We start from the raw sequence: 17,375 nt of genomic DNA, 5'->3' as shown, positions 1-17,375 counted from the left end.
TGTGCCCGCACCGAGCTGTGCCCGCACGAGCTCCCCCCGCACCGAGCTGTGCCCGCACCGAGCTGTCCCCGCACCGAGCTGTGCCCGCACCGAGCTCCCCTCACACCGAGCTCTCCCCGCACCGAGCTGTCCCGGCCCGACCCTCCCCAGAGACACAGCAGAGCCGGCTGACATCAGGCTACCATTTATTGTAAAAGGCCGCGGTGCCCGCGGTGCCCTGAGCAGGCTGGGCCAGGGCCAGGGCAGGGAGGAGGTATCTAAAAGTGCTATTTACACCGAGCTCGGCTGTGTGTGCCCGCAGCCCGTCCTGCCAGGGACCCCCTCTGTGTGTCCCGCTGCCCCCATCCCATTCAATAAAAGCTCCTTGCAGCCCCCTGGCTGGCACTCAGGTCCTTCCCTGAGTGTCCCTGGCACTCCCTGGGGCTCTCAAGGCTGGTGGCAGCGCCCCGTGGCACCGCTGTGGGCTGGGTGACCGTGCCCGCAGGGCAGCCCAACACATCGGGGCAGGCGGTGCCCGAGGGCTGCCCGCGCTTGCCCATGGTGAGGATGCCCGCAGCGTGGTTGCCGGAGCCGTGGAGCAGGCGGTAGAGGCGGCTCTGGAAAGCCAGGGGGACGCTCTTCCTCTTGCCCAGCGTGAGGATGCCGGCGGCGTGGTTGCCCATGCCGTGCAGGAGGTCGTAGACGCGGCAGGAGCAGGTTTTCTGCCGGCAGCAGTGGGGCAGGTTCTGCCGGGCAGCGGCCAGGGAGCAGAGCAGGAGCAGCAGCAGGAGGCAGGCAGCTCGCTGGGGCTGCCAGAGAACGGGCAGCGTTAGGGCAGTGACAGTGACAGGGCAGGGATGGGGACAGCCCGAGCCACGACTGTCCCCTCTCTGTGGTGTTCAACTGCCCCCTGCCCTCCTGGCTCAGCCCCACACCCGAGGTGCACCTGGAGCCTCACCCTTCACTGCCCTGCACCTCACCTGTGTCCAGCCAGCAGCCAGATGTGGGTGTGCTCATTGCACCCCTGCTCTGCAGCTCACCTGTGTCCCAGCCAGATGTGGGTGTGCTCACCACACCCCTGCCCTGCTCCTCACCTGTGTCCAGCCAGATGTGAGTGTCCTCACCCCACCCCTGCCCTGCTCCAGCTCGCAAACTCCCTCCTCTCGCTGCCCAGTGCTACAGAACGAGCCCTGAAAGCACTCATGCTGCAGGAATTGCATGCCCAGCTCCCTCCCAAGCATTCCCCCCATCAGTCAGGGATTCCCAGGGATTTGCTGCACACTCGGAGCTTCCCAAGAAACCAGCCAGTCCCTCCCACACCCCCAGTCCAACATCCTGACCTCCCACCCATCCCCAGGGGCTGCAGCCCCCCAGCCCCACCTTGCTGTTGGGCACCTCCATCCTTGCTGGGGTCTTCATGTGGCCGAGCAGCTCTGGGGCATGTCCCATCGGCAGCACAGCACCCCGCACTGCCACCGCCCCTTTATAGGGCCCGGCACAATGGGGCTGCCAAAAATACCTGGGCCAGCGGGAGCAGCGAGTGTCCGGGAGACGCGGTAGCCCGGAGACCATGCAGGCCTTTCCCCTCATTTGCAGCTCCCCATTGTGAGGGTGCTCACTGCAAGGGGTGCCTGGCACTAATGAGGCCATAATTGCCCACGGGCTGCGCTGCTGGGCTGGCACAAAGGGCTGAAGGTCAGCGCTGGCCGCTGCTCACAGCCCCATTAGGCTAATTAACCCCCCGAACAAAGGGTTAGGCTAATTAACCCCCCGAACAAAGGGGTGCCAGCAGCTACACAGCTCCCCGACTGACGTGCGGAGCCATGGGGAGCTGTCACCCTGTGCTCGGCTGGTGCCAGGGAGGGATGGTGCCACCAGGGTCCTGTACCCAGTGCCAAGGAGGGATAGTGCCGCCAAGGTCCTGTGCCAGGGAGGGACAGTGCCACCAGCGTCCTGTACCAGTGTCAGGAAGAGATAGTGCCACCAGAGTCCTGTACCCAGTGCCAGGGAGGGATAGTGTCAGCAGGGTCCTGTACCCAGTGCCACCAGGGTCCTGTGCCAGGGAGGGATAGTGTCACCAGGGTCCTGTACCCAGTGCCACCAGGGTCCTGTGCCAGGGAGGGATAGTGTCACCAGGGTCCTGTACCCAGTGCCACCAGGGTCCTGTACCCAGTGCCACCAGGGTCCTGTACCCAGTGCCAGGGAGGGATAGTGCCACCAGGGTCCTGTACCCGGTGCCACCAGTGACCTGTACCAGTGCCACCCTCCATCCCCTTTGGTGACACCATCCCATGGTGGTGCTGTGCCTGGCACAGAGGGAGCCACAGGGCACCAGGGAGGCTCTGGCACTCTTTATAACACTCCACAGCCCCAGCCTGACCTCCAGCCTTTGCTTGTGCTCAACTCCCCTGCCCTGGGGATGAACCCAAACATGTCCCTGGTGCCAGCAGCCACATCTGCTGTCCAGGGACAGCCTGGCCCTACATCTGCTGCACCAGAGAGCCTCCCAGCCCCTCTGCATGGTGGGGACCCCAGGGATGCTGTGGAGGTGACAGGAGCAGCCAGGATCCTTCTGCCAGCCAGCTTTTCCCCAGGGCTGGTGGAGGCCAAACCTGCAGCCCTGGGGAGGGTGGGCAGGAGCTGCTTTTCCAAGTGGCATCTGGCACAGCAGGCTGGGGGTACATGCACACGGGCACTGGGCTGAGATCTGGCTCCAGAATCAGATGGAAGGGATGGATGAGTCCTCTGTGAGCTCGGCAGGGCATGAGAGAGCAGGGACATTTCTCCCCAAGCTCAGCAGCGCAGGGCACCCAGCTCACAGACCCTGCCCAGGCAGGCTGGGGCTCCCTGCTCCCGGTCCCTGTGCCCAGGGCTGCTCAGTCCGGGCCCCGAGCCCCGGGCCGGGGTCAGCAGGACGCGGGGTCGCCGCCTCCGTCTGTCTCGGGGATGGGCTCCAGCGGGGCCGGCAGCCGGGAGGGCTCGGGCGAGGCTGAGCCGTTCCTGCCGATGCCGCAGGACTGGCCCGCGTTGTGGATCTGCCACAGGTTGTCCAGAGCCTCCGCCTTGGCGTGCTTGAGGAGGTCAGCCTGGCCCTGGGGACGAGATATCGGGCTGTGGGGACAGGAGGTGACGGGGAAGGGGAAGGGGAAGGGGAAGGGGAAAGGGAAGGGAAGGGGAAGGGAAGGTTAGGAAAGGGGAAGGGGAAAGGGGAAAGGGGAAAGGGGAAAGGGGAAGGGAAGGGGAAGGGGAAGGGGAAAGGGGAAAGGGGAAAGAGGAAGGGAAAGGGGAAAGGGGAAAGGGGAGGGGTGGGCAGAGCAGGGCTGGGCTGGGCTGTCCTCGCAGCCCTCGCCGCTCACCTTGAGGACAGTGATGTTCCAGGCGAAGCTCTCCAGCGCCTTCTGCAGCTTGCGGCCCCGCAGCCCTTCCTTGGTCTCGATGCGATGCAGCTCCTTGTGGAAATCCATCCCTGATGGACGGCACAGAGGCTCAGGGACGTTGGCATGGGGGCAGCCACCACCCCTGGCCAACAGCGACCAAGCCAGAGCCAGAGGGATGCCCTTTGCCCTCCAAGGGATTGCAGGCTGGGTGGGCTCCCCACTGCCCCAGCAGCCTCAAGAATCCTCCACACCTCAAATGATGGGACCCCCCACCATCCCAGCACAACAACCAGCTGCACCCTGGGGCCGTTCTGGACCCAGACACCACAAGGTCTGGCAGGGCAGTGAAGCCCCTGGGCAGAAGCACAACTCCTGCACTCCATGGCCCATCTGGAGGGCACTCAGAGCCCCCCATGGCTGTGCCACCCCCGGAGTGGGTGCTATATTTACCCCTGGTGACGCAGCAGCGGCTCGGGGCCCACGCCAGGGCTCCCACGCAGCTCCCTCGCCCCGGTGCTGCCAATCAGCCCGCCCACATCCCTGCAGCTCCCCGGGGCCCAGCTCCTGCCAGCCGGGTACCAGCACCACAGCAGCCCGTCCCCAGCACGGCCGGGGTGAAAGCAGGCACCACCAGGGCATGGGGTGGGGGATGCAGCTGCCAAAGTGCTGCTGCCACCACCCCGAGGGGCTGCCCAGCCCAGAATGCCCCTGCTCCTGCAATGCAGGAGGGCACAGCACCAATCTGTGCCCTGCTGCAGCCTGTGCCCCACTGCTCCACTCCCCCAGGGCTGGCAGCAGTGGCATAGCTGGGCCAAGAGTTTGGGGAGATTTCCGTCTGCAGCGTGGGCAGGGAACAAACACGGCTGCTGGCAGCAGGGCTGGCATGGCAGGGACAGCAGAGCAGGGCTCCCTCCTTCTTCCCAAGCCTCTCCAGCTTGGTGCCCAGGGTCTGGCCCTTCCCAGCAGTGGCAGAGCTGGGCCAAGAGTTTGGGGAGATTTCCCTCTGCAGCGTGGGCAGGGAACAAACATGGATGCTGGCATGGCAAGGACAGCAGAGCAGGGCTCCCTCCTTCTTCCCAAGCCTCTCCTGCTCCTGACGCTCTCCCAGCCCCACGGGGAGCCCACACAAGACCCTGGAGCTGGGGGGACTGTCCCAGTGGGGTCCCAGCCAACAGTGGGGCCAGAGGTCCCAGAGTGGGGGCACCTGCAGGGAGGGCCAGGGCAGGCAGCAGCAGCACCTGCCTGTGTGGGTTCTGCCATGTGTTTGGGAAGTCTTAACACTCAGTTGCCATTTCTGCTGTCAGCCCCAGCCTGTTATTTCTGGCACTAATTATGTTCTGGCGTTTGACAGCTAATGACTCTTCCCCGCTTCCTCATCAGCCTCCCCCACTCTGCTTGCTCCCTACCACACAGCTCTGCAGCCCACCCACCCACAGCCTGCCCCGGTGCAGGAAGCCCTGAGCCCCCCAGGACGTGCCAGAGCCATGGTGGAGCTGGGGCTGCCCTCCAGGACCCACCTGCCTGCTGTGCCTGGATCAGCTTCCCGTACACGGCGTCGGCAGACTCGATCAGGGTCCTGCTGGTCTGGATCATCTGGGGAGAGGGGAAATGTGAGCAGCTGGGCAGCCCTGGCCCTGTGTCCCCTGGCCAGGTGGATGGGGACACAGGGCTCAGCAGGGGATGCCCCCCTGCACCAGCACAGTGCCCGGGGTCTGGCCCTTCCCACCCCACGGGTATGGTGTGAGCAGCACGTGGCCAATGGCCAGGTTCCCTTCAACACAAAAGAAGGAAGCAGCTCTGGCTGTGGCTATTAATGGGATTTCTCCCACCTAGCTGGATCAGGGTGAGGCACAAGCAGTGCAGACACAGGGCTGTAGTGTCCCAGGGTCAGACTGATCAGGGCAAGCCTGTGCCTTGACAAGATTCCTCCCAGAGCAGCCCTCATGCAGCCCCCTGCCCCAGGATGGGTACAGGGAGTTCAGGGTTCCCCATCCTTGGACCTTGTGATCCATCCCACAAAACCTGCCTGGGTTCACCCCACAAAAACTGCCTGGGTTCATCCCACAAAACCTGCCTGGGGTCATCCCACGAAAACTACTCAGGTTTGCCCCACAAAACTTGCCTGGGTTCATCCCATAAAATCTGCCTGGGTTCATCCCATAAAGCCTACTCAGGTTCATCCCATAGAACCTGCAGCAGCAGTGGGTGCTGGTCCCAGTGCCAGTGATGCCAGGGAGTGTCCCCAAGGGGCCAGGCCCTGGCAGGGTGGCACTTACCGTCTCGTAGGCGGTGAGGACCTTGCGCAGCAGGTCGGGGATGGGCCCCTGGGCCTCCATGGGTGGGTACTGCTCTGCCAGGTTCAGGGTGACGCTGGGCGCGCTGTCACTGTGCAGCAGCCACGTGGACACCGTCAGGATGCACTGCTTCATGTTGGCAGCGGGTGTCAGCCCACACAGCTCCTTGAAGGACACCAATGCATTCTGCAGAGAGCAGTGCCCAGTGTCAGGAGTGCAGCTGGGAGGACCCCCAGGAACACCCCCCATTTCCCACAGCTCTCTGCTCCTCATCCTCTCTCACATCCCCCAGGAAAAGGGGGACAGCCCCATCCTCCCCTGAAGAACCCAAGTCCCCCATTGCCTCTGCAGGGTCCTACCTGCACATTCTCCCGCAGGTCCGTGGCCTCCCGCAGCGGCTGGGTGGCCGTCCTGAAGACCTCATCGATGGCTTTGATGCCGGTGGCCTTGGTGGAGGTGTACTCCCTGACCCGGCGTCCCCGGCGCCCCGCCAGCCCCCGGCGGTGCCCCTTGCCCCCGCCACGGCGGTCGGTGATGGCCACGTGCACAAAGAGGGTGGCGTGGGGCAGGGGCTCCCCGGCCAGCGACTGCAGGGGGACGTGGCGGTAGCCGGGCTGCAGGCACTCGAAGGGGATGGTGTACTGGGCAATGAACTCGTCCCCGATGTAGTCGTCGTCCAGCACCACGAAGCGCAGCACGGCCAGCTCGGGCAAGTTGATCTGGAACTCCAGGCTCTCGTCGAAGATGGGGTTGTCCCCGCTCTGCAGGGCGGTCTTGGTGCGGTGCTCGGCGCAGTCAGCCGGGATGCCATGGATTTCAGCGCACACGTAGGGCTCCACCACCTCCCCCTTGGCGCCCGAGCCCTTGGGCTTGGGGAGGTTCTGCCCGCTGATGACCTTGAGGTGTAGAAGCTGGGCTGGCACGCCGGGCAGGGAGTCCTTGGCGTTGGCACTGAAGTAGGAGACCTCCTCCCGCATGATGGCCGGGCGGAGGACGTAGCCACAGGCGCCGTTCTGCCGGAACCAGCCCGCGTTCAGGTCCATCATGAGCCCTGGCGTCTGGTAGTTCATGGCCACCATCTGGCAGCCGCACTTCCAGAAGTCCTGGGGGTTCATGTTGCTGGCGTCGATGCGCATGGGGCTGGGGTAGACGCGGGACAGGAAGCGCTTGTTGTAGCTGACCAGCTCGGCCGGACACTCGTTGGCGAAGCGTCCCGCCTCCACCTCGCTGAAGGAGCACATCTCCCAGTAGCGCTGCCCGCGCCTGGAGCTCTCAAAGTCCTGGAAGGGCACAGCCTGGCAGAGGCTCACCAGCTCCGAGAGCTCGCGGCTGAGGCGCACCCGCCGCAGGCCGCCTCCCTCTGGTGCCTCCCGGTCCTCCTGGCCCAGTCTCCGCGCCAACTCCCAGCCTTCCTCCTCGTCCGACACCTCGCCCTCGCTGTCCTCGCAGGTGGGCGGCAGCTTCTTGCCCTTGATGAGGATGCGGCCCTTGAGCTCCTCCGGGGAGGGCAGGTACGAGGCCACGGGGTTGGGGGGCTCCAGGTACAGCTTCTCGCCGAGGGTCTTGCGCAGGCACTGGGCAGCGAGGCGCTGCTGGGGGGCTGAGCAGCGCACCACCAGGCACAGGATCAGGGGGTAGGCCGAGGCAGTGAAGGCGTGCTGGTCAATCAGCCCCACCACGGCACGGAAGGGCACGCAGGAGGCGGCCGAGGGGCTGGTGTAGACCACGGGCTCACCATCGGGGCCGTCCCACAGCACCAGCTCGATGCTGCGGCAGCCCAGGCCCAGGGCGCTGATGTAGCCACTGATGTCTGAGCGGCCCCAGAAGTTGTCCTCCAGCAGGCAGGCGCTGTGGGCAGAGCTGATGTAGTAGTGGGAGAGGGGCTGGGCCATGTCCTGGCAGACCTTGCGGTGCTGGGGGTCAAAGATGGAGCAGTCAGCAGAGAGCAGGTATCGTGTGAAGCCGTCAATGGCCAGGTAGCCCTTCTCCCGGCCCTCCTTGGAGGGCTCGTACTTGCTGACGATCTCCAAGCACTTCTCCTCTGTCACCCCCTCCATGCCCTGCTCCACCTCCAGGAACATCAGCAGGTCCTTCACACCCAGATATTCCTTGTTGCTGGAGAACTGGACCAGCAGGAAGAAGATCTCAGGGCGCGTGCAGAGCTCGCAATATGCCTCCACAAAGAGGTCGCAGGCCACCTCCGTGCCAGGACGCTCGCTGGCCTTCTGCAGCTCCTTGAACTTCAGCTCGATGGTGGAGGTCTTCATGCCAGGGTTGAGTGCTTTGATCAGCTGCACAGCCCGGGACACGGGGATGCGGCCAGACTTCTCCAGGTCAGCCAGGTCGAAGACAGAGGAGATCCAGGACGTCCGGAGGCTGGGGTGGCCGGTCCCAGGTGCCTCAGGGCTGTGCTTCCCGTAGGACACCAGATAGCGCAGCCCCATCACCCAGGCACTCACCACATCTGCCGAGCTGGCCACCAGGTCCAGGGACTCGTAGTTGTCCCCGTAGATGATGGAGAAGGCGCACTCATCGGGGAACTGATCAGAGAGCCCATTGCTGCGCAGGACTGGCGTCTTCTTGCCCACCCTCACCTCTTTGACTGATTTGATCTCAATCTTGGCCTTCTCAGAGTCCTTCTTGGAGGGCTCCCAGCGCACGGAGCGCATGTCGGCGTCCAGCACGAAGAAGCGGCTGTACATGCGCGAGTTGGAGCGCACCTTCTTCAGCTCGCAGCCCTCCAGCATCAGGGAGATGCAGGCAGCTGTGCTGTTGATCTTGCGGTCATTGGGCATGGAGCTGAAGGACACAGTCTTCTTCTTGTGTGGGGGCCTCTGCCGAGAGCCGTCCTGCCAGGGTGGGAAAGGGGCAGAGCCATCAGTCAGGGACAGCCAGGCAGCAGCACTGCCCCATCTGCCCCTGGCATCCTCCTGCCCATGGTGCCCCCACCCCAGCACTGCCCCAGGGTGCCCCAGCATCACGCTGAGCCCAGTCTGCCCCTCTGCTCCTGGCATCCTCCTGCCCCATGGTGCCCCATGGTGCCCCCACCCCAGCACCACGCTGAGCCCAGTCTGCTCCAGTCCGCCCCTCTTCTGGGGGCTGGGAGCCAGCTCCAGCCCTGGCTTCCCTCACAGCTCATTGCCTGGCTTATTTTAACTCTGCTTTCCTTCCTTCCTTCCTGCTCCTGGCCCTGAGCTGGATCCTTCCCCGCTGCTTGCTCACCCTCCCAGGCACAGCCAAGCAGCACAGCCCCTGTCTCCTTGGCCTGGGGAGCAGAGGAAAACAGACACCCAGGGTGTGATGCACCAGCAGGGAGCCCAAGAGAGATCCCTCACTCTTCTGTGAGGAGTGGGACAGGACAGCTCCTGCCAGTGCCACATGCTGGGGACAGTCACAGCCGTGTCCCACAGAGCACAGGGTCACCATGGCATGGGCTGTTTGCTGCCAGCACCTTGTGCCCACACTCTGCCCTGCCTCCCCACGGGGAGGGGAGACCCAGCTGCCACGGGGCTGGCAGGGGATAAGGGGGAACAGCAGGGCCAGGAGTGTATTATGGGATGGATTTCATTAAGTAGCACAGTAGGAGGAGATTTAATCCACTTCTTCAAGATTATGGTGAGTCACCTCTAATCTGGTGGTGTCTCTGTCAGGGGCAGGTCTTGCTCAGTTGCCCAGGTTGGAGGTGAGGGGTTGCTCCCCTCCAGTGCCCTGAGAGCTTCCACAGCTCCCACACAGGCCAAGCACATCCCATGCCTGGTCTGGAGAGTCAGGATCTGCCCCACGGGGTCAGGCAACCACAGCCAAGGGCATTTGGATAAGTCACACAAATGGATGTATAGTTTCCCCAGGGAACGGGGAATCCTCCAAGGATGCCCAGGGAAGGAGGAACCAGCACAGCCCTCAGCCCCTTGTTAGAGCCAGGCACATCCTCCCATCCTGGAGCTCGGATGTGGTGGCTGCTCGCATCCTCCCGCTGCCAGATCGCTCCAGGGAGCTGGCCGAGCTCCAGGGCTCTGCCTCGGTGCCAGCATCCCGGGTCGGCGGGCGCTCAGCGGCAGGTCCCGCCATCGGCCAGCCCTGCGGGGAACCACTGGACGCCGGATGCTTCCTGCGATTCCTGCACGCTGCAATCTGAGCGCCCCACTGAGAGGCAGCCGCAGCCCCTCCATGGGCACCGGGGGCCGCCCCTCGCCGACCCCCGCCCCTCTCCGCTCCCCGCCCGGCGCACCCACCCCGCGCCGCTCCGCACCGGGCCCCACAGCCGAAAACAGGAAATCCATCCGGAAAGGAAACACGGGCGGGGGGCCTGCGTGCACCCAGCGGCACGGACCTGCTCCAGCTGTGCCCGCCGCAGGCAGCCAGACACACCCCAGCCGTGCCCCGAGCACCCCGGCTCGGGGTGAGAGCCCCAACGCCCTCCCTGCAGCCCCCCACCCTGCCAGGCTCACACGGGGGATGTGGTGCCCGTGCAGCGCTTTGGGGTGCAGATGTGTGGCACAAACCCAGGAGCGCCCTGCAGCATTCAGGTTCTGCTTCTCCCCCTGCACGGGCGAGCAGCGAGCAGGGAACGCGAGGAGTTTCCCGTCTGCAGCTGCCCTACGCTCCTCAGCGCAGGAGGATGGCTGGGAACAGTCTCTGCTCCCCGGCAGCCCAGGGAACATCCTCCTGGGGGATGGCAGGGAACAGTCTCTGCTCCCTGGCAGCCCCTTCCAGCACGGCACGCATGGCCATGACAGCCCAGAACACCCCCAGACAGAGGGCAGAGCTGGGGGATGGCAGGGAACAGTCTCTGCTCCCTTCCAGGCTCTTCCAGGGGATCTTCAACCCAACAAGTGCTGGGCGAGGCGCAGCAGGAGCAGGGGATGGGTAAGGCAGCAGTGGAGCAAAGAGGACACGGCACCCATGGCCATGACAGCACAGAACACCCCCAGACAGAGGGCAGAGCTGCAGCCAGTGCAGGGATCCTGCTCACGGTGCCACCGAGCTGGCAGGGAGTAGGCAGGGCTCAAAGCACAGACCACGGCACCGATGCCAACCACGATGCCAGCGGTGAGCGTGGGCTCGCACAGAGGGCACGTTCCAGCCCAGCTGCCTGTCCTGCCCAGCTCTGCAGCGTGTGTTAAGCACCTCTTCAGCCAATTATCTCCTGCATTAGTGCCCTGGTGAGTGCTGCTGCCCTAATCTCAGCCTCCACGTGACAGCCACGCTTACCGGCCCCACAACCCGCTCTCAGAGCAGGGGATGGAGAGGAGCCCATCAGTTGTCCCTCCCTCCCCTTTATCCCCCTTTATCTGGCTGCTGTGTGATCCATCTGCAGCTGAATGTCCCGGGTGTCCCCACCACCCCTATCCCAGTGTGGGCAGCGTGGGCAGGGGTGCAGGCGGGCAGCAGCCCCGGAGCTGAGGCAGTGGGAGACCAGGCACAGTCAGGGCTTTTCTGTCGTTCGTTCCCTGCCAAGAAGAGAGCGACTGACACATCCACCCCCCGCGGCACCAGCTGCCACTCCCGGCGAGGGGCCATGGAGTCAGATCCCGGCAGAGGCACCACGGAGCTCCTGGGGATGGCACACGATGGAAAAGGGGCTCAGGGGACAATATTGGGGAAGGGACACATCCTGCAGGTCCAATACCCTCTCCACCATCCTCCCAGCGCACAGGACCACCAGCCCCCTCTGCTTTCAGGCTGAAGAAAGAAGGGAGCAGGTCCCCTAGCCAGGGCACAGGGACACTGCAGGGGACAGCTCTGAGCCCCGCTGCCCCAGGTTCCCCTGCGAGTCGCACTTTCAGATTCACTCCTCCAGCCTTTTCTGGAAATCCCAAAAAACAACAGAGCCGGCAGCTCTTCCCACAAGTGCCTCCGCTGCCTCTCAGGCCCCGGATGGGCTCGGAGATGCACAGAGGATCAGCACAAGCTGGGGACACTGCTCGGGTCTGACCTCCCTCAGGTCAGCCCTGACCCTGGGCCACCCGGCCTTCACGTGAGGCCGCATCCCGCGGTGACGCAGGTGGTGACAGCGATGTGTCCGGCCCGGCAGCGAGCGGGATTTCACCACCCCCATCCCGCTGTGCCCACGGAGGGTCCCTGGGCAGGGAAGGATGCTGCTCCGTCCCGGCAGGAGCAGGAGACGCTGGCAGTGTCCCCAAGGAAGGCGGGCACAGACGGAGCACCGGCAGCAGCACCGGCAGAGCTCCGTGCCCGCCCCGCGTGGGCAATCCCGGCCGCCCCCGCAACAGTTTGCAGCGAGAGCCCGGGCAGAACTCGGGGTCCTGACACTGCTCGCCCAGAAAATTGGATCCCAGGGACGGAACAGTGGGGCTGGGGCACCACGGAAACAGCCCCCTCACGGGGTATTAATAGCACCGGAGCAATCCCAGCTTAAAATAGGCTGCCGGGAGCAGGGAGGCGAGTCCCGGGCGGACGTGACCTATTGTGTCAGCGAGTAGCGCTGGCATCAGCACAATCAGGGGCGTTCATTAGGAAAGCACACGTGTGATCCGCTGCCCACCCAGGTGGGAGACCCCCGAGACCCTCCCTGGAGCCCGGCCCCAGCACGGCCCGGCAGCACCGGGTGTTGGGAGCAGACTGCAGGCTGGCCAGGCCAGGCCCGAGGCTCAGCGTTTGTCAGGAGAGCCCGGGAGAGCAGAAGCTGCTCGAGGGGAGGGAGAGGGCATCTCCTCACGGGAACCCAGGGGTGTCCTGAGCGGGAGCGGCTGATGCTGCAGCGTGGCCGTGGCACTTGACAGCGCGACCCACGGACACTCCACAGAGCCGGGCCAGACTGTGCCCTTGGGGACCCTGGCTCCGGGCAGGGCGCGGGGACGCTGTGTCAGTCCCGGTGTGAGCAGCACCGCGGGCAGGTGGCGACCCTCGGCCGCCCGGGGATGCGGCTGCTCTGCAGCTCCCGGAGCCGCTGCACGGGCACCGGGGGAGCGAGGAGCGGCGGGCAGAACGGTGCGGGGGGACGCGGGGCTCGGCTCGGTACCCGGCGCTGCGCAGGTGCCGGGCCCGGGGCGCGGGGGGGCCGGCCCGGTGCGCTGCCGGTGCGGGGCTCTCACCTTCATGATGCTGGCCCGGGGCGCGGCGGGCGCGGGGCTCCGCTCCGCCGAGTCCTCGCGGCTGCTGCTGCCCGAGCCCGAGCCGGGGCTGCCGCCGCCGCCGCCGCCGCCGCGGGGCCCGTTGGGCAGCGGCGCGGCGGGGCGGGGCGAGCCCGGCGGCGGAGCGCCCCGGGGCCCCTCCGCCATCCCCCGCGGCCTCAGGGCAGCGGCCGCCGCGGGGCCCCGGGGCGCCCGGAGCCTGCGCCCGCCGCCGCCGCCGCTGCGGGCTCAGTGGCGGAGCGGGCGGGAGGCGGCGCGGCCGGGAGGAGGGGACGGGCCGGGCCGGGGGCGGGGACGCGGCGGGGATGGGGACGGGGACGGCGCGGCCCCCTCGCTCCGGGATGCAGCTGACGGGCACCGGGCACGGGCACCGGCACCTTCCACCGCCCCGGCATCCCCGGTCTCCGCCCAGCACCGCAGCGCCCGGGCCCGGCAGCCGCCCCATCCCGGTGGGACCCCGGGCGAGCCCGCGGCCGGGCACGCAAACCCAGCCTGGCACCTTCAGCCGGGCACCCGCACCCTGCAGCCTTGGTAGCAGCAGCACAAATGAGGCTGCACCCCAAACAAGCTGCTCCCTGCGGCCGGGCGCTCAAATCGACCTTGCAGCCTGCAGGCTGGCATCCAGGGCCAGCCAAGCACTCGGCAGCCGGCTCTGCCCCGCGGGTCCCACCCAGCAACCTCCCCTCCCACCGGGGTGGTACCCAGGCATGGCAGGGCAGGCAGAGCCGCCCAGCGCTGATCCCCGCTCGGCTCTGCCACGCACGGAGCTCCAGGCTTTTGTTGTGGGGTGCTCTCAGCCCAAGGAAAAGCTTCTCCCCGACCTGGAGCAGAAATTTTGCTCCAGGTTTTTCCAGCAGGCCTCAGCCAGGTTAATCCCTGGAGGGGGATGCTTTGCTTTGTGTGAGCCTTGCTCAAGACATCATCTCCTGCCCACCAGCAGCTGCTGCGGCACAGCAGGTGCCCCACACGCCCTCACCAGCCCTGGAAATAACCCTTAATGAGCAGGAGGGGAAATGACCAGTCCCTCCCGAGGGTACACATGTGCCTCAAAGGCACAAAGAGCCTGGTGCCCCCAGAGGGCTCAGCCAGTTAAATATTCATGGCTGCCCCTTCCCCAGGACCCCTGAGAACAGCAGCAACTCCTCAGCCCCCAGAGCAGTCAGATTGCTTGAGCAATCTCTTTAATGAAGATTAAAAATAATAGTCTAAAAAAATCAATCCCAGGGCGCGGTCCTTTATTTATTTCAAAAAGATAATCCTCCTTTATTTTGCATTTGGTTTCCAAAGCATTAAAAGCAGCCCTCACCGGAGCTTACTCTTAAACCAACAAACATGCACTGGGGCTGCTCTGTGACACCTGCCACCAGCAGCCCCCTGAGCCCTGCCTGCAGTGTCCCTGCCAGGGGACAAAATGCCACAGGGCCCCAGTGATGAGGCACGGCTCTGCTGCTCCTCCTGCTGCTGCAGGTTTCCACTGAGCATCAGCCATGGGCTGTAGTGTCCCTTGGGAAAGGCACACACCACACTGTGGCTGCAGGTGCTGCCAAGGCACTGAGTGAGGGGGTCTTGCAGCTGCCCCCTGAGGCTCCCAAGCTCCTGCTCCACCTCCACAGCAGCACTGAGTGGTGCCAGCTGCTGCCAGGGATCATGGTCAAGCTCACTGTCTCCATTTGCTCCACTCAGGCAAGCCCTTGGGGATGAGCACCTTGTCCCCACACCCTCCCACCCCAGGGACACGGCCCCTCCTCAGAGGGTGCATGCCATGGTGGAAGGGCTGTGGGGCCCCACGGCTGCCCTAGGAGATGACTGCTCCCTGGATGAGCTGCAGCAGCTGCTCCTCACGCAGGACCCTGGGCATGGGCACGGGGGAGCCCAGTGCTTCCCGCAGCCGGGTGAAGCTCCTGGGCTTCACCAGGTGCAGGCGCAGGGGCCCGATGCTGCCCTTGAAGCGGAAGGATTTGTAGATGGGGAAATCCTCCTGGAGACACTGGTCCAGCTGCAAGGAGAGGGCCTGTGCTGGTGCCACACTGCCACACCAGCTGTGTCCTTCAGCCCCAGAGCAGAGCCCGTGTCCTGCTCACCTTGTAGCGCTGCACCTCCGACAGGTCCCGCAGGCCCTGCAGCTCCAGGAACACCTCGTAGTGGGGGGCAGAGGGTCCTGAGGAGTCACCTGGAGCAGGACCACGAGTAGGTTAAAGCTGCCAGAATCGGCTGCAGACCCCCATGCAGTGCCAGCTACACTTTTAGGGGGATTTGGACAGCTCAGAAGAACTCACCCAGCAGGCTGCTCTCCACACAGACGTAGTCAACCAGGCGAGCACCCGGCCACAGGCTGAGGGTGCGGCACAGGCTCTGGCAGAACTGCTCCTCAGGGATGCTCTCACCTCTCACACTCAGTGTCTGGCTCTCCCTGAGGTGCAGGGACACACAGTGGGTCACTGGCACCCTCCTGTCAAACCCTGCCTGTAACCCAGCTCCCTGAGGTGAGGGACAGGCATTGGGGTGTCCTCACCTGCGCACAGGCTCCACCACAGGACACTGCTTGTGGAAGCCTGTCACCTTCAGCACCTCCCCAGTACGGCACCTGCAGGGCAGGGGGGTGTCAGGGGGACATGGGTGCATGGGGCTGGGGCAGGCAGCCCCCCAGGGCTACACAGCAGGGAGGAGGCACCTGTACTCTCCTGGCTGGGCTGTCACAACCAGCCCGTACTCACGGCCCTCCCAGAGCTCATCCAGCAGCACCGTCTGTGGCTCCTCGCTGGCCGGGCAGGGCAGGAACTCGCAGAAAGCCCAGTCAGGGCACAGCACAAATCGGGGCACTGGCTCCGCTGGCCACAGGTTCACACCAAGCAGGGCTGGGCAGAGGCAGCAGGTGGTAATGTGAGCTCCCCAGACCCCCCATGCTCACCCACAGAAACCTCACCCCTCTGCAAGGGGCAGAATTTTGCTGGTGCCAGGACTGAGGTGTTTTCAGGCTGCAGGAAGGGAATGGGCAGGGCAGGGAGATCTGTGCTGCCATATGGCAGCAGCTCCCTGTGGGCACCCTGGGGACACAACCAGCATCCTGGGGACACTCACCTCCTGCTGCCTGGTAGAAGGGGCAGTAGAAGGGCAGTCCCCGGCAGGCGGCCTGGCGGAGGGAGTCGCAGTAGAAACGCTCTGTGCCGCACATCGTCCTCACCACCACCACCTCCAGCCGTGGCCACAGCCGTGGCACGATGCCCTCAAAGCCGTGGGCACACAGATCACGGAGCTCGGCTGCCCGGGCCACAGCAGGGCTCAGCAGCGCCTGCAGCTCCTCCCGCAGCTCCTCGGGCAGCCCGGGCTGGGGGCTCAGCCTGCCCAGCTCCAGCTCCCGGGCCAGCCGGGGCCATTCCGAGCGCAGGGTCAGCAGCGCGTCGTGCAGCTCGGCTGCCAGCCCGGCCTCCAGCACATGCAGGGCACGCTTCCGCAGGGCGAAGAGCAGCTGCAGCCGCAGCGCTGCGGCCCGAGAGGGCAGCACGGCGGCCGCGGGCGGGGTGCAGTACAGGGTGGGCAGCGGCCACCCCGCCGGGGCGCGGGGACCGCCGGGGCTCCAGTGCAGCACGGCCGTGCCCCGGCGGGTCAGAGCCCGCGGAAAGGCGGCGCCGAGAGCATCCAGGTAGAGCAGGGAGCCCTGCGGGAGAGGGAGGGTCAGGAGGGCAGACCCTGCGGGATCCGCGCCCAGCCGCCCGCCGCTCCCGTACCTGCAGCCGGGGGTCGGTGTCCCAGCAGCTGGGCAGCAAAGCCCAGAGATACAGTGGAGGAAGCGGAACTGCCGGCGCTTCGTCCTTACAGGGCTGCCCCAGGGGATGCTGCTCCTGGAACTCCTCCCAGCCTGTCGGGAGAGGCACAAACTGAGAAGGGAACCACGGGACCGACCCCTTCCCGCGGCGCTTCCCGCAGCCCCGCGCTCACCGCCGGCCGTGCCGGTGCCGGTGCCGGTGCGCAGCAGGCGCCGCAGCCGCCGCTCCTGCCTCAGCCGCACGTCGCTGTCCGGAGCCTCCAGGCGCCGCCGGTACCGGGCCCCGACGCGGCGCACCGCGGAATGGATTAAGCGGTGCCGTAATGGGGGGACAGCCATGGCCACAGCCACGGCCACGGCCACGGCCACCAGCGCCACCAGCATCGCGGAACGCGGGCACCGCCCCGGGCACGGACCGGCCCCGGACCCCCCTCACCCACGGGGCTATTCCGCCTCCGGCAGAAATGACGGAGATTTGTCGCGCCCGGCACCGCCCCCCTCCCCGCTTCAGTTTTATTTTCATTTTCACCTTTACAGAGCACACCCCGGGCCCCCTGCCCGGCGGGAGATTCAACCGCAACTGAACCCCCAGTACCAGCGCCCTCTACCCCTCCAGCAAGAGCAAGCTCCTTCTTTGGAAAAACAGAGCTATTGATCCAGTTTATTTTGCTTTTTGCCCAGCCCACCCCTGCTCCTCAGGGCAGCCCTCCCGCCCGGACAGAGACGCCGGATCTGCCCAGCTTGTGCCAACGGACCCGACGACCCTGCCCTCGGAGACAGGAACCCCAAACACCGGGCCCAGCGCCGGCATTCATCTGCTGCACCCCAGAGGAGCTCCCCAAAGAGACCCACCTCTGCCCCAAGACAC

At 65.7% G+C, this 17,375-nt stretch overlaps 3 protein-coding genes across 3 annotated transcripts; all 3 read right to left on the bottom strand.

Annotated features, from left to right (window-relative positions):
- Positions 1 to 168: 168 nt before the first annotated feature.
- HCRT (hypocretin neuropeptide precursor) lies at positions 169 to 2,866 on the bottom strand. The gene is made up of 2 exons (XM_064733548.1): positions 1,360 to 2,866; positions 169 to 788 (listed from the first exon to the last, which is right to left on the bottom strand). Exons 1-2 carry the CDS (start codon positions 1,627 to 1,629, stop codon positions 351 to 353), a joined length of 708 nt encoding a protein of 235 aa, XP_064589618.1. The 5' UTR covers positions 1,630 to 2,866; the 3' UTR covers positions 169 to 350.
- LOC135458409 (inactive phospholipase C-like protein 2) lies at positions 2,316 to 12,891 on the bottom strand. Its single transcript, XM_064733547.1, has 6 exons — positions 12,706 to 12,891; positions 6,010 to 8,499; positions 5,633 to 5,836; positions 4,874 to 4,949; positions 3,336 to 3,445; positions 2,316 to 3,071 (listed from the first exon to the last, which is right to left on the bottom strand). Exons 1-6 carry the CDS (start codon positions 12,889 to 12,891, stop codon positions 2,886 to 2,888), a joined length of 3,252 nt encoding a protein of 1,083 aa, XP_064589617.1. The 3' UTR covers positions 2,316 to 2,885.
- Positions 12,892 to 13,982: 1,091 nt separating this feature from the next.
- Positions 13,983 to 16,942, bottom strand: GHDC (GH3 domain containing). Its single transcript, XM_064733616.1, has 8 exons — positions 16,681 to 16,942; positions 16,470 to 16,600; positions 15,823 to 16,399; positions 15,416 to 15,599; positions 15,257 to 15,328; positions 15,021 to 15,154; positions 14,826 to 14,914; positions 13,983 to 14,740 (listed from the first exon to the last, which is right to left on the bottom strand). The coding sequence occupies exons 1-8, from the start codon at positions 16,889 to 16,891 to the stop codon at positions 14,540 to 14,542; spliced, it is 1,599 nt and encodes a 532-aa protein (XP_064589686.1). The 5' UTR covers positions 16,892 to 16,942; the 3' UTR covers positions 13,983 to 14,539.
- Between the last annotated feature and the right edge of the window lie 433 nt (positions 16,943 to 17,375).

The sequence above is a fragment of the Zonotrichia leucophrys genome, chromosome 27 (assembly GCF_028769735.1).
Source record: "Zonotrichia leucophrys gambelii isolate GWCS_2022_RI chromosome 27, RI_Zleu_2.0, whole genome shotgun sequence".
Taxonomy (NCBI): Eukaryota; Metazoa; Chordata; class Aves; order Passeriformes; family Passerellidae; genus Zonotrichia; species Zonotrichia leucophrys.
The sequence above is the reverse complement of the archived record's forward strand: the minus strand, read 5'-3'. Positions and strand labels throughout refer to the sequence as shown.

What these genes read in the sequence shown, in the direction of transcription:
- LOC135458409 (XM_064733547.1), bottom strand. Translation starts at nt 12,891, where the DNA reads ATGGCGGAGGGGCCCCGGGGCGCTCCGCCGCCGGGCTCGCCCCGCCCC. An exon ending in CCCGGGCCAGCATCATGAAG is followed by an intron (nt 8,500 to 12,705) that starts GTGAGAGCCCCG and finishes CCACCCTGGCAG; the next exon opens with GACGGCTCTCGGCAGAGGCC. An exon ending in TCCTCACCGCCTACGAGACG is followed by an intron (nt 4,950 to 5,632) that starts GTAAGTGCCACC and finishes CCCTCTCCCCAG; the next exon opens with ATGATCCAGACCAGCAGGAC.
- HCRT (XM_064733548.1), bottom strand. Translation starts at nt 1,629, where the DNA reads ATGGCCTCATTAGTGCCAGGCACCCCTTGCAGTGAGCACCCTCACAAT. An exon ending in TGGAGGTGCCCAACAGCAAG is followed by an intron (nt 789 to 1,359) that starts GTGGGGCTGGGG and finishes GTTCTCTGGCAG; the next exon opens with CCCCAGCGAGCTGCCTGCCT.
- GHDC (XM_064733616.1), bottom strand. Translation starts at nt 16,891, where the DNA reads ATGCTGGTGGCGCTGGTGGCCGTGGCCGTGGCCGTGGCTGTGGCCATG. An exon ending in ACACCGACCCCCGGCTGCAG is followed by an intron (nt 16,400 to 16,469) that starts GTACGGGAGCGG and finishes CCTCTCCCGCAG; the next exon opens with GGCTCCCTGCTCTACCTGGA. An exon ending in CGGAGGTGCAGCGCTACAAG is followed by an intron (nt 14,741 to 14,825) that starts GTGAGCAGGACA and finishes CTCTCCTTGCAG; the next exon opens with CTGGACCAGTGTCTCCAGGA.